The sequence below is a fragment of the Oncorhynchus mykiss genome, chromosome 3 (genome assembly GCF_057628025.1).
Source record: "Oncorhynchus mykiss isolate SJ-2025 chromosome 3, ASM5762802v1, whole genome shotgun sequence".
NCBI classification, from domain to species: Eukaryota; Metazoa; Chordata; class Actinopteri; order Salmoniformes; family Salmonidae; genus Oncorhynchus; species Oncorhynchus mykiss.
In genome coordinates, this window is record NC_143024.1 from 58,092,626 (window position 1) to 58,108,015 (window position 15,390).

General features: G+C 43.3%; 1 protein-coding gene across 8 annotated transcripts in view; it reads left to right on the forward strand.

Annotated features, from left to right (window-relative positions):
* The window catches only part of LOC110520040 (myosin light chain kinase, smooth muscle), a 97,480-nt gene that overhangs the window by 30,074 nt on the left and 52,016 nt on the right, over positions 1-15,390 (forward strand). For all 8 annotated transcript variants that reach the window (XM_090229615.1, XM_021597014.3, XM_090229616.1 and 5 more), the window contains exons 4-5: positions 1,540-1,747; positions 3,139-3,184. In XM_090229615.1, the coding sequence (XP_090085741.1) occupies positions 1,540-1,747; positions 3,139-3,184 (254 nt within the window). The remainder of the gene's footprint in view (positions 1-1,539; positions 1,748-3,138; positions 3,185-15,390) is intronic.

Consider the following 15,390-nt stretch of genomic DNA (forward strand, 5'->3'; position numbering starts at 1 on the left):
GCTTCAAAGATTTCGGAGAAAACAAGCTGTAGTGAGATTAGTGAAGTCAACTGGAACTGAGATGAATCAGAGAAAGGTGGGAAGCTCCTTTCAGAGATCCGGGGGAAAGTTAGAGGTGTTTAACAGATCTTCTGTACCTGTTCACTTTTGCTAGTTAACTTCCTGTGCTGTTTCAGCACCAGTGTTGTACTCCACTCTTGTCAAGTGGCATGATGAGTGATGGCTACTGACCTGGGCCGTGTCGGGAAAAAGAGCATTGCGAGAATTGAAACGTCAGAAAGGACTAAGAACTTGAGTTATGCACTAAGGAAAAAGGAATAAAGTTGAGGAAATTAGGTTTAGTTGGAAACCAGAACACAGGGATAATAAAACCAATGTGTTTTTTTTGTATTCTAGGAGGTCGGAAACGTTAAGGGTAATCAGTAGCTTTCCATTTCACTTGCTAGTTACCGATATCAATGTTTATCATTTGTGTTTTTGTAAATATCCTAGTTTGCCGTGTCCATTTTGTTTTTACATCTAATTATTGATTTTGTATCCACTTTAATTAGGCTATGGGCCACAGATTGTCAGTTTCACACACCCAGTGAGTTCCTGTGCTCCGACTCTATTGTATTGAGAAGATTATGCTAATGAAAAAGGTGGACGTGAACACACTATATGCTTTTGTGCCCGTATAGAGATTGTCATGGAGCTTGGTGTCCGTCCGTGCATTAATATTTTGACCTGCTCATTTAAAACCAGCTTATGGAAACAGTTTATTGATTATGATAGTGTTATGTTCATGGGAATGTGACACATACACTGTGTACAAAACATTAGGAACACCTTCCCAATATTGAGTTGCACCCCTCCATTTTGCCCTCAGAACAGCCTCAATTTGTCGCGGCATGGACTCTACAAGGTGTCAAATGTTCCACCGTGATGCTTGCCCATGTTGACTCCAGTGGTTCCCACTGTTGTCAAGTTGGCTGGATGTTTGGGTGGTGGGCCATTCCTGATACACACGGGAGACTGTTGTGCGTGAAAAAAAAAAAACGGCAGCTTTTGCAGTTCTTGACACACTCAAACCGGTCTGCCTGGCACCTACTACCATACCCTGTTCAAAGGCACTGAAATCTTTAGTCTTGCTCATTCACCCTCTGAGTTGTCTCAGTTGTCTCAAACCTTCTAAATCCTTCTATAACCGGTCTCCTCCCCTTCATCTACACTGATTTTTGAAGTGGATTTAACAAGTGACATCAACAAAGGATCATAGCTTTCACCTGGATTCACCTGGTCAGTCTGTCACGGAAAGCGCTTGTTGTACATACTGTATGTTTCTATGGTTTACTTCCCATCCTCACTGTAAATAAATGCCTCTTCCTGGACATTGCAGCGCTACCAACTTTTTTGTTTCCTCACTGAGAAATCCACCGTGCCACTTCACAGGGATATTATTGCTGATTTAACCCTATCAACTGTTTTGTTTCAACCAGGACCATTAACCACTGATGCTCTATGTTAAAAATCCACTGAGGTATGTCCATCTATCCCCAGGTGAGAGGATACCCTGAGCCCCAGGTCACGTGGTCCAGGAATGGGAAAGCAGTGACGGCTGGAGAGCGGTTCGTCATGGAACAGAGTAGCCGCGGAACCTTCAGCCTGGTGGTACACGGTATCCAGGAGGAGGATGCAGGGCGTTACACGTGTGAGGCTGTCAACGATGCTGGGAGCCGCCAGGTCACAGTGGAGATCACTATAGAAGGTACAGGCGCAGCTGTCCACTAAAACTGTGTCCCAAATGGCACTCATTCCCTAATATAGTGCATTACTTTTGACCAGAGCCTGCAATAGGGAATGTCCAAACGTTGTGTGCTATATAGGGAACAGGGTGCTATTTGGAAGGCAACCTAACCCTCTCCATCAGCCAATCAGAAATAATAGAATGGTCTGTTGACAATTGGGCTCCTGAGTGGCACAGCGGTCTAAGGCACTGCATCTCAGTGCTAGAGGCGTCACTACAGACCCTGGTTCGATTCCAGGGTGTATCCTTACCGACCGTGATTGGGAGTCCCATAGGGCGGCGCACAATTGGCCCAGCGTCACAAGGGTTAGGCCGTCACTGTAAATAAGAATTTGTTCTTGATCGACTTGCCTTTTTTAAATAAAGGTTAACTAAAAATACAAATAAATAATAATTGGACAGGGTCCATTGCCTTTGTATCTCCTTTGAAATGTAGCCTAGGCAGTAGACTGGGACATGTGCACAGCCTCCATACCTCATGTGAAATTAAACCAAGACGCCAAGAAGTATTTTTAATGGCGCCGCCTTTATTTTACTCCGTAAAATACAAGACGTCCTGTCAAAAGTATTGTACATAGGCTTTTGTGCTGTTTTTAACTCTGTGTAATAGTAAGAATAAGGTTGAATACTTTTCTACTTCCCTGTTCAGACGGCACTCATTAGAGTAACTGATGGCAAAGCCAGCAGAGGTTTTGTCCCAAATGTCCCCCTATTCCCTATATTGTATAGTGCACTACATTTTGACCAGAGCCCTATAAGCCCTGGTCGAAAGTAGTGCACTAAATAAGGAATCTGGTGCCATTTGGGATGCTGCCATTATAATATCCACATGGAAGGCTTCGGGAACTTTTTCTTCCTGTTAGGATAAGTGTTATTGGCACACTTTTAGATTTTCAAATTCCTTTGTGTATACCATGCCAGCTGTGCCTCTTGCATTTCCAATGTTTACACTGTGGATACTTAGGTTACATTGTGCATGAAAGAGGCGGCCTGGCACCTACTACTTTCCAGGGAGAAGTATGTAAACATTCAGACGTCCTCCACATTTTGTTAAGCTTTACAAGATCGTAAACAGCTATTTAGGCACCTCTGGCTCACTGAACACTAGCAGATACATATGACCTCTGTAACAAGGGGCATTGCAGCGAGATCTGAAGCATTCTTCAACACTGCACTGTGCACATTCATTTACACCCGTGCTGCTGGACTTGCACCAGCAATCTATTCCCTGTCTCCCCAATGGCACCCTATTCCTTATGTAGTGCACTGCTTAGGGAATAGGATGCCATTTGGGATGCATGCTGATGTTTATTTTTATTCATTATCTGAGGCGTGTTTTCCATCTCTCATAGGGAACACAGGGAAGAAATCCAGACTCCCCTCCTCCAGTAGAACAGGGTAAGGTATATGTGCCTGCGTCCCAAATGGCACCAAATTCCCTATATAGTGCACTACTTTTGACCAGAGCCCAATGCACACATGTCAAACGTAATGCACAATATAGTGAATAGGTTGCCATTTGGGGAGCATCCTTTCTTTGCAAATGGAGGTATCATGGTGGTGTTTAAATCAACCTTACTGTCCTGTTTCATCCTTCTGGTCGTGTTTTATTTTCAAAATATTGTTCATCAAAATGCTTTCTTGGTATAATAAATATGGCTGCGAATCCAACTTTTTAGGGATCTTTAGTTCACTGCACTAAAAAGATCCGGAGCTTCCCGAAGCTTTTGCACCTGCGGATCAGCGCATGTGTATATTCTATATGCGCAGAGAACCGGCTGCTCAGACGAATGGTAATCAAATTTATTTATGTAGCCCTTCTTACATCAGCTGATATCAGCAGACAGACAGAAACCCAGCCTAAAACCCCAAACAGCAAGCAATGCAGGTGTAGAAGCACGGTGGCTAGGAAAAACTCCCTAGAAAGGCCAAAACCTAGCAAGAAACCTAGAGAGGAACCAGGCTATGAGGGGTGGACAGTCCTCTTCTGGCTGTGCCGGGTGGAGATTATAACAGAACATGGCCAAGATGTTCAAATGTCATAAATGACCAGCAGGGTCAAATAATAATAATCACAGTAGTTGTCGAGGGTGCAACAAGTCAGCATCTCAGGAGTAAATGGCAGTTGGCTTTTCATAGCCAATCATTGAGAGTATTTCTACCGCTCCTGCTGTCTCTAGAGAGTTGAAAACAGCAGGTCTGGGACAGGAGGCACGTCCGGTGAACAGGTTAGGGTTCCATAGCTGCAGGCAGAACAGTTGAAACTGGAGCAGCAGCACGGCTAGGTGGACCGCAAGGAGTCATCATGCCGGGTAGTCCTGAGGCATGGTCCTAGGGCTCAGGTCCTCTGAGAGAGAGAGAGAGCATTAGAGAGAGCATATTTAAATTCACACAGGACACCGGATAAGACAGCAGAAGTACTCCAGATATAACAGACTGACCCTAGCCCCACGACACAAACTACTGCAGCATAAATACTGGAGGCTGAGACAGGAGGGGTCAGGAGACACTGGCCCCATCCGATGATACCCCCGGACAGGGCCAAACAGGCAGGATATAACCTCACAGCCCCCACACCACTAGAGAGATATCTTCAACCACCAACTTACCATCCTGAGACAAGGCCGAGTATAGCCCACAAAGATCTCCGCCACGGCACAACCCAAGGGGGAGCGTCAATCCAGACGGGAAGATCAGGTCGGTGACTCAACCCATTCAAGTCACGCACCCCTCCTAGGGACAGCATGGAAGAGCACCAGTAAGCCAGTGACTCAGCCCCTGTAATAGGGTTAGAGGCAGAGAATCCCAGTGGAGAGAGAGGAACTGGCCAGGCAGAGACCGCAAGGTCGGTTCGTTGCTCCAGAGCCTTTCGGTTCACCTTCACACTCCTGGGCCAGACTACACTCAATCATATGACCTACTGAAGAGATGATTCTTCAGTAAAGACCGAGTCTGCATCTCACATGGGTAAGCAGACCATTCCATAAAAATGGAGCTCTGTAGGAGAAAGCCCTGCCTCCAGATGTTTGCTTAGAAATTCTAGGGACAATTAGGAGGCCTGCGTCTTGTGACCGGAGCGTACTTGTAGGTATGTACGGCAGGACCAAATCGGAAAGATAGGTAGGAGCAAGCCCATGTAATGCTTTGTAGGTTAGCAGTAAAACCTTGAAATCAGCCCTTGCCTTAACAGGAAGCCAGTGTAGGGAGGCTGGCACTGGAGTAATGTGATCACATTTTTTGTGATTCTAGCAGCCATTTTTAGCACTAACTAAAGAATATTTAGTGCTTTATCCGGGTAGCCGGAAAGTAGTCTAACATAGAAGTAAGAAAAGCATGGATACATTTTTCTGCATCATTTTTGGACAGAAAGTTTCAGATTTTTGCAATGTTACGTAGATGGAAAAAAGCTGTCCTTGAAACAGTCTTGATATGTTCGTCAAAAGAGAGATCAGGGTCCAGAGTAACGCCGAGGTCCTTCAGTTTTATTTGAGACGACTGTACAACCATCAAGATTAATTGTCAGATTCAACAGAAGATCTTTGTTTCTTGGAACCTAGAACAAGCATCTATGTTTTGTCCGAGTTTAAAAGTAGAACGTTTGCAACCATCCACTTCCTTATGTCTAAAACACAGGCTTCTAGCGAGGGCAATTTTGGGGCTTCACCATGTTTCATTGAAATGTACAGCTGTGTCATCAGCATAGCAGTGAAAGTTAACATTATGTTTTCGAATGACATCCCCAAGAGGTAAAATATAGAGTGAAAACAATAGTGATCCTAAAACGGAACCTTGAGGAACACCCAAATTTACAGTTGATTTGTCAGAGGACAAACCATTCAGAGACAAACTGATATCTTTCTGAAAGATAAGATCTAAACCAGGCCAGAACTTGTCCGTGTAGAGCAATTTGGGTTTCCAATCTCTCCAAAAGAATGTGGTGATCCATAGTATCAACCGCAGCACTAAGGTCTAGGAGCACGAGGACAGATGCAGAGCCTCGGTCTGACACCATTAAAAGGTAATTTACCACCTTCACAAGTGCAGTCTCAGTGCTATGATGGGGTCTAACCAGACTGAAGCATTTCGTATACATTGTTTGTCTTCAGGAAGGCAGTGAGTTGCTGCGCAACAGCTTTTTCAAAAAATTTGGAGAGGAATGGAAGATTCGATATAGGCCGATTTTTTTTTGTTTATTTTATATTTTCTGGGTCAAGGTTTGGCTTTTTCAAGAGGTTTTATTACTGCCACTTCTGGTGAGTTTGGTATACATCCGGTGGATAGAGAGCCATTCATTATGTTCAACATAGGAGGGGCAAGCACCGGAGCAGCTCTTTCAGTAGTTTAGTTGGAATCAGGTCCAGTATGCAGCTTGAAGGTTTAGAGGCCATTTTATTTTTTTCATCATTGTGTCAAGAGATATAGTACTAAAACACTTGAGTGTCTCTCTTGATCCTAGAGTTGTGCAGACTCTGAGCTTTGGAGGGATACGCAGATTTAAAGAGGAGTCCATAATTTGCTTTCTAATGATCATGATCTTTTCCTCAAAAAGTTAATGAATTTATTACTGCTGAAGTGAAAGCCATCCTCTCTTGGGGAATGCTGCTTTTTTTTGTAAATTGAAATTTACTATCGTAAATGTTAGCAACACCTCCGCCTTTGCGGGATGCACGGGGGATATGGTCACTAGTGTAACCAGGAGGTGAGGCCTCATTTAACACAGTAAATTCATTAGGATTAAGCCATGTTTCAGTCAGGCCAATCACATCAAGATTAGTTCATTGACTATAACGGCCTTTGAAGTGAGGGATCGAACATTAAGTAGCCCTATTTTAAGATGTGAGGTATCACGATCTCTTTCAATAATGGCAGGAATGGAGGAGGTCTTTATTCTAGTGAGATTGCTAAGGCGAACACCGCCAAGTTTAGTTTTGCCCAACCCAGGTCGAGGCACAGACACGGTCTCAATGGGATAGCTGAGCTGACTACACTGACTGTGCTAGTGGCTGGCCTGCACCATATTTCATTGTGGAGCTAGAGGAGTTAGCCCTGTCTATGTTGGTAGATAAGATGAGAGCACCCCTCCAGCTAGGATGGAGTCCGTCACTCCCCAACAGGCCAGGCTTGGTCATGTTTGTGGGTGAGTCCCAGAAAGAGGGCCAATTATCTACATATTCTATCTTTTGGGAGGGGCAGAAAACAGTTTTCAACCAGTGATTGAGTTGTGAGACTCTGCTGTAGAGCTCATCACTCCTCCTAAGTGGGAGGTGGCCAGAGACAATTACTCGATGCCAACACATCTTTCTAGCTGATTTACAGGCTGAAGCTATGTTGCGCTTGGTGATCTCTGACTGTTTCATCCTAACATCGTTGGTGCCGACGTGGATAACAATATCTCTATACTCTCTACACTCTCTGCCAGTTTTAGCTTTAGCCAGCACCATCTTCAGAATAGCCTTAACGTCGGTAGCCCTCCCCCTGGTAAACAGTGTATGATCGCTGGATGATTCGTTTGAAGTCTAATACTGCGGGTAATGGAGTCGCCAATGACTAGGGTTTTCAATTTGTCAGAGCTAATGGTGGGAGGCTTCGGCGCTTGTTTAATAAAGTTAGATCAAAGCGGAATCAATGTATGCAACAGTGGCGGTCTGTGTCATTTAAGATTAGGGAGGACATTTTTTATGAGCATGGCATTATTTCTATACGGCATATTGGATGACTGTCATTCATATTCCCTTCACCCAGCTCAATGTAACATCGATAGGTTTAGGCTACTACATGATACTCAAATGTTCCCTATGCCTATCGAGGTTGCTACAACCTAGCCTACAAATTGAAGTTAAACATACGCTACAGGTCAAAAGTTATAACACCTACTCAATGGTTTTATTTTTTACTATTTTCTACATTGTAGAATAATAGTGAAGACATTGAAACTATGAAATGACACATGGAATCACGTAGGAACCAGAAAGGTGTTAAAGAAATGAAAAAAATGTTATTCTTCAAATAGCCACCCTGCTTCCTTCTGAGAATTCGAAGGCAATCGAATAAACCCCCACTTCCTTCCATTCTGCTAGGAAATGTGCAGTCTTTGGGGAATAAAATCGATGACCTACGGACAAGATTAAACTATCAACGGGACATTCAAAACTGTAATGTCTTGTGCTTCACATAGTCGTGGCTGAACGATAACACTATTAACATACAGCTGGTGGTTTATACGCTGTACCGGCAGGATAGAACAGCGGCGTCTGGTAAGACAAGGGGCGGCCGGCTATGTATTTTTGTAAATAACAGCTGGTGCACGATATCTAAGGAAGTCTATTGCTCACCTGAGGTAGAGTATCTCATGATAATCTGTAGACCACAATATCTACCGAGAGTTTGATCTGTATTTTTTGTAGCTGTTTACATACCAACACAGTCAGAGGCTGTATTCTGCCATAAGCAAACAAGAAAACGCTCACCTGTAGGGAAGAGGTCAGAGACCTGGCCATGTGGTGCCAGGACAACAACCTCTCCCTCAACGTGATCAAGACAAAGGAGATGATTGTGGACTACAGGAAAAAGAGGACCGATCACTCCCCCAAGCTTCCCTGCCACCCAGGACCTCTATACCAGGCAGTGTCAGAGGAAGGTCCTAAATATTGTCCGACTCCAGCCACCCTAGTCATAGACTGTTCTCTCTGCTACCGCACGGCAAGTGGTACCGGAGCACCAAGTCTAGGTCCAAGAGGCTTCTAAACAGCTTATACCACCAAGCCATAAGACTACTGAACACCTAATCAAATGGCTACCCAGAATATTTGCATTGACCCCCTCCCCTCTCCCCTTCTTTTACACCACTGCTACTCTCTGTTGTTATCTATGCATAGTCACTTTAATAGCTCTACCTACATGTATATATTACCTCAACTAACCGTTGCCTGCGCACATTGATCCTGTACCAGTACCCCCCTGTATATAGTCTCGCTATTATTATTTTCCTGCTGTTCTTCAATCACTTGTTACTTTTATTTCTTATTCTTATCCATATTGTTTTAAACTGCATTGTTGGTTAGGGGCTTTTAAGTAGGCATTTCACTGTAAGGTCTACTACACCTGTTGTATTCAGTGCTTTTGACTAATAAAATGTGTTAGTGTGAGTCTGCATGTGTGAATGCATGTATGTTTGTGTCTGCGTATGTAGTGTTTGAACGTGAGTGATTTGTGTGGGGAGTGACGGTGTAGTGAGTGTGTATATGGTGTGTATATATCAAGTCTAGTGCGTGTGCTTAGCGTCAAGTGCAAGATAGTCAGTCCAGAGAGTTTGGGTACTCTTAATTGACTATTTAGCAGTCTGGCTATTGAGCTTCTACCCCCAAGCCATAAGACTGCTGTCTCGGAGCCTGTTGGTCCAAGAGCCGATGCTCCGGTATTGTTTTCTGGATGGCAGCAGAGTGAACAATCTATGGCTTGGGTAGTTGGAGTCTTTGTCAATTTGTCAGTCATTCCTCTGTCACTGTCTGATATAGAGGTACTGGATGGCAGCCCCAGTGATGTACTGGGCTGTCCGCACCACCCTTTGTAGCTATTTGCGGTGAAGGGCGATGGTATCGATGGTGCAGCCTTTTGAGGATCTGAGGGCCCATGAAAAATATTTTCTGCCTCCCTGATGGGGAGAGGCACTGCCATGTCCTCTTCACAACTGTGCGGGTGTGTGTGGACCATGTTAAGTTGTTAGTTATGTGGACACCAAGGATGATGGTGTTTGGGGTCGTGCGAGGCCACACAGTCATGGGTGAACAGGGAGTGTTGAGGGTCAGTGTTCCGGAGTTGTTGTTGCCTACCCTTACTGCCTGGGTCCGAGCTGTCAGAAAGTCCAGGATCCAGTTGCAGAGTTGTTCAGTCCCAGGGTCCCTAGCTTGGAGTGGACTATGGTGTTGAATGCTGAGTTGAATGCTGAGCTGTAGTCTATGAACAACATTCTCACATAGTTATTTCCCCTCTTGTCCAGGTGGGAGAGGGCAGTATGAAGTGCAATTGTGATTGCGTCATTTGTGGATCTGTTGAGGCTGTATGCAAATTTGAGTGGGTCTAGGGTGTTGTGTGTCATGACCAGCCTTTCAAAGCACTTCATATTTACAGATGTGAGTGCTACAGGGTGGTGTAGTCATTTAGGCAGGTTACATTGGAGCTCTTAAGAAACAGTTAGCAACTGACTCAGCGGAATGAATACACCCCTGATCACCCACACACAGTTCACCTTTATAGCAGCCACATACAGCATCATCACTTTGCTCATTGTATAATTCCTTCTCGCATCTACTCGCTTTCCTTCTCTCACTTTTTCTTTTCCCCTTGCTTTTGGACAACACAACAGCTGTGTCAGTCTTTGACCAGGCAGCCAAACCTTCATAGCATAACCGCTAATGGCTACACAGCCTAAGTTGTCACCATAACGTTATGATCAACAAACTAGAACTAATGTGTTTGTACACATGGATTGGATTGTGGGTTTACCATCACGCAGTACAGTGTACAGCAAGCAGTTTAGCAGTTACACCAGCGGGTCCCAGTGGCAATACATTTGTAAAACCAAAAGCTTATATTTTTGTTAGCTTACCTTGACTTAGAAGAGTTGCAGTGTTGGGTAACCATAGCCAGCTAGCTAACATAAATAGCATTAATCTCTGCTTGAGTCAGGTTGTTGGGTAAGCTAAATTAGCTGCATTAGCTAAGTAAGTGAAAAGTAAACTAAGAAGAAGAAAAAATACAATGAAATATGGCTAGCTCACTCTCGCTCTCTGCTGCTCTTCCTTAGTAGTTGAACAGTTTTGAACAAAACAATTGTCTTTCTCTCTGAGTCAGCAACTCACCACACTTTATGCACTGCAGTGCTAGCTAGCTGTAGCGTATGCTTGGATTGGATGGAAAACATGTCAATTCATACTGAAAGAGGCTGGATGACGTCCCCCGGGAAGTCGTCATAATTACTGTGCAAGTCTACGGAAGGGGTGAGAACCATGAGCCTCCGAGGTTTTGTGTTGAAGACAATGATCCCAGAGAAGGACTGGAAATAGCTGTCCTCCGAAGGATACCTTTTTTTAATGTTTCACAATTTTTTGGGTTGTTGAAATCCACTGAATAGGATGGTCCTCTTCCTCCCTTGAAGAGCCTCCACTGGTATGCAAGATCACATAATGATCACAGTATTCTACATAACCTAACCCGAATAGCATAGTATAACGTTACTGTAAGACAAAAACGCCAACACACTTTTCTCTCATGTGGTCAGAACTCAACAGCGCGTGCCACTGTGCAAAATACACAGGTACGCTACAGTATGCTAGTTTACCACCATCTGCTCTAAAATGTATTCACTCCATCATTCAAAACAACACTGTAGGCTACTTCAAAACTCAAGTAGATCTAAATGCATATCTCCATGAAACTGATTGAGATCAAAGGGTACTATGCTGCTTAGCCTTTTTGAGGCCCTAAGTGAGGTTTGGTTGGGGGGGGGGGCCATACATCTCGCGGAAGTTTTAAAAGTTAATTTCCTGCAATTCTACACATCTTGCCATGGTGCATAAATAAAATGTTGCCGTTTTCAAGGCCCAGTGCTGTCAAAAATGTGATTTTCCTGTGTTTTATATATACATTGAACCAAAATAAAAACGCAACATGTAATAATTTCAAAGATTTTAGAGAGTTACAGTTCATATAAAGAAATCAGTCAATTGAAATACATTAATTTGCCCTATATCTATGGATTTCACATGACTGGGAATACAGATATGCATCTGGTCACAGATACCTTTAAAAAAAAGTAGGGGCGTGGATCAGAAAACCAGTCAGTATCTGGTGTGACCACCATTTGCCTCTTGCAGCGTGATACATCTTCTTCGCATAGAATTGATCAGGCTGTTGATTGTGGCTAAGATTATTATTGATTTATCAAATTTAATTTTATGTCACATGCGCCGAATGCAACAGGTTACAGTGAATGTTACACCTTACAGTGAAATGCTTTCTTACAAGCCCTTAACCAACAATGCAGTTTTAAGAAAAATAAGTTAAGTAAAAAAATAACAAATAATTAAAGAGCAGCACTAAAATAACAGTAGCGAGGCTAATTACAGGGGGTACCGGTGCAGGGGCACAGGTTCAGGTTAGTCATTACTGCATGGTAAAGACTGCTCGGAACTAGAAGCACAAGCATTTCTCTACACTCGCATTAACATCTGCTAACCATTTGTATGTGACCAATAACATTTGATTTGGTAATTGAAATAATATTTACATGTATGTGGAGTTAGTGATTTTGCATAGATAAGACAGAGTAGCAGCAGTGTAAAAAAGGGTGGTGTGTCTTGGTGTGTTTGGACCGTGATAGTTTGTTGGCGATGTGGACACCAAGGAACTTGAAGCTCTCAACCTGCTCCAATGCAGCCCCGTCGATGAGAATGGGGGCTTGCTCGGTCCTCATTGTCCTGTAGTCCACAATCATCTCCTTTGTCTTGATCACGTTGAATGAGAGGTTGTTATCATGGCACCAAACAGACAGGTCTCTGACCTCCTCCCTATAGTCTGTCTCATCGTTGTTGTTGATCAAGCCTACCACTGTTGTGTCATCGGCAAACGTAATGATGGTGTTGGAGTCGTGCCTGGCCATGCAGTCATGAGTGAACAGGGAGTACAGGAGGGGACCGAGCACGCACCCCTGAGGGGCCCCTGTGTTACGGATTAGCATGGCGGATGTGTTGTTGGCAGCCCGCCAGGAAGTCCAGGATCCAGTTGCAGAGGGAGGTGTTTAGTCCCAGGGTCCTTAGCTTAGTGATGAGCTTTGAGGTGTTGAACGCTGAGCTGTAGTCAACGAATAGCATTCTCACATAGGTGTTCCTTTTGTCCAGGTGGGAAAGGGCAGTGTGGAGGGCAATAGAGATGGCATCATCTGTGGATCTGTTGGTGCGGTATGCAAATTGGAGTGGGTCCTAGGGTTTCTGGGATAATGGTGTTGATGTGAGCTATGACCAGCCTTACAGACGTGAGTGCTACGGGTCGGTAGTCATTTAGGCAGGTTACCTTAATGTTCTTGGGCACAGGGTCTATGGTGGCTTGCTTGAAACATGTTGGTATTACAGACTCAGACAGGGAGAGGTTGAAAATGTCAGTGAAGCCAGTTGGTCAGCGCATGCTTACATGTCTTGGTAATTCATCTGGCCCTGTGGCCTTGTGAATGTTGACCTGTTTAAAGGTCTTACTCACATCTGCTGTGAAGAGCGTGATCACACAGTCGTCCGGAACGGCTCATGCTCTCATGCATGTTTCAGTGTTACTTGTCTCGAAGAGAGCATAAAAGTAATTTAGCTCATCTGGAAGGCTCGTGTCACGGAGCAGCTCTCGGCTGTGCTTCCCTTTGTAGTCTGTAGTAGTTTGCAGGCCCTGCCAGAGGAGCCGGTGTAGTACGATTCGATCTTAGTCCTGTTTTGATGCTTTACCTGTTTGATGGTTCATCGGAGGGCATAGCGGGATTGCTTATAAGCTTCCGGGTTAGTGTCCCGCTCCTTGAACGCGGCAGCTCTACCCTTTAGCTCAGTGCGAATGTTGCCTGTAATCCATGGCTTCTGGTCCGGTTATGTACGTACAGTCACTGTGGGCACGACATCCTCTATGCACTTATTGATAAAGCCAGTGACTGATGTGGTGTGCTCCTCAGTGCAATCAGAAGAAACCCAGTCTGTGCTAGAAAACAGTCCTGTAGCTTAGCATCTTCTTCATCTGACACTGTTGTATAGATCGAGTCACTGGTGCTTCCTGCTTTAATTTTTGCTTGGAATCAGGAGGATAGAATTATGGTCAGATTTGCGAAATGGAGGGCGAGGGAGAGCTTAGTATGTGTCTCTGTGTGTGGAGTAAAGGTGGTCCAGAGTTGTTTCCCCTCTGGTTGCACATTTAACATACTGATAGAAATTTGGTCAAACGGATTTAAGTTTCCCTGCATTGAAGTCCCCGGCCACTAGACCATCACTAACATAGAGGCTGTTGCCTACATACAGACTTGAAATCATTGGCCACTTTAATAAATGGATCACTAGTCACTTTAAATAATGCCACTTTAATAATGGTTGCATATCTTGCATTACTCATCTATCTATATACTGTATTTTATACCATCTATTGCATCTTGCATATGCGGCCTGTCATTGCTCATCCATACATTTATATGTATATATTCTTAGTCTTTACTTAGATTTGTGTGCATTAGGTAGTTTTTGAGGAATTGTTAGATTACATATTGCAGCACTGTCGCAACTAGAAGCACAAGCATTTCGCTACACTCGCAATAACATCTGCTAACCATGGGTACTGTATGTAACCAATAAAATTGTATCTGATAATTATTCTGTCTCTTCCCAGCAAAATCTGCATAGCTGGGATGGTTGTATCCCCCCCGACAGCTGTCAATTATTTGGTCCTTAAATGAAATAAAATAAAGTGTCACAATTGTCTTTGTCTTTAGACAATTTTGGTCTTTAATGCAGGGCCAACAGACATGTTCCTTACTTTTCCCCCCTTCCACTTGCCTCTTCCATTTGAGGTAATGCTGCAATTAGTTATCATTTTGAGTAGTGACAACTCCACCAGTCCTATTTATGATATCATTAGAAATATTATAACCAAAGATAAAGTTTTTTTTTATCAATTAGTGTATTTGAGTTTAACCATAATATTGGTTATAATATTTGTTTGGTCTTTTCTGGTGGATTAAACTGAAATTGCAAGCAACTTTCTATGGCTTGTTTTAAAAATAGCGATATTTTAGAGATGATGATTTCATTTTCAAATAACCTAAAGTGAGAGATTGTAAAAGCCCATTCCTGAACATGGGGTGACACATTCTTGCTAGAGAACCAGTTTGGGTTTTAAGTATAGCTTTTGTATGACTGAAGCCTTTAGTGAGAAGTGTAATGCTTTAATATTGAATCATTTTTGCTCCCTGAATTCATGATCATTATAGAAATAGGCCTGTTTAATGTTGTCTGGCTTGCTGTTCCAAAGAAAATAAAATGTTTTGCTCATATAATAAAAAAAAAATTTTAAATAGTTAAACAGGCATATGACTAAAGCGTTAATCAGGGTGATCTCTCCACAAATGGAAAGGTATTTTCCTTTCCACTGTAGCAAGATCTATTTTTGCTAACTTTTAACTATTAAAATGTATTGTAGTGAGATCATTTCTTTGAACACCGAGTATGTCCACTTCACCGTCAGACCATTTTATTGGTAAACTACATGGTAATGTAAAAGTCTCATTTTTTTGGGGTGATCCAATACATATTATAAACTGGGATGGTTCGAGCCCTGAATGCTGATTGGCTGACAGCTGTGGTCTATCAGACCTTATACCACGGGTATGACAAAACATTTATTTGTACTGCTCTAATTACGTTGGTAACCAGTTTATAATAGCAATAAGGAACCTCTGGGGATTGTGGTACAGTATATGGCCAATATACCACACCCCCTCGTACCTTATTGCTTAAATGTAGTACTTATCATAATTTGGTTGTAATGCAGAGAGGTTAGAAAAAGTATCTAGATCATCTATGAGGCTGTGG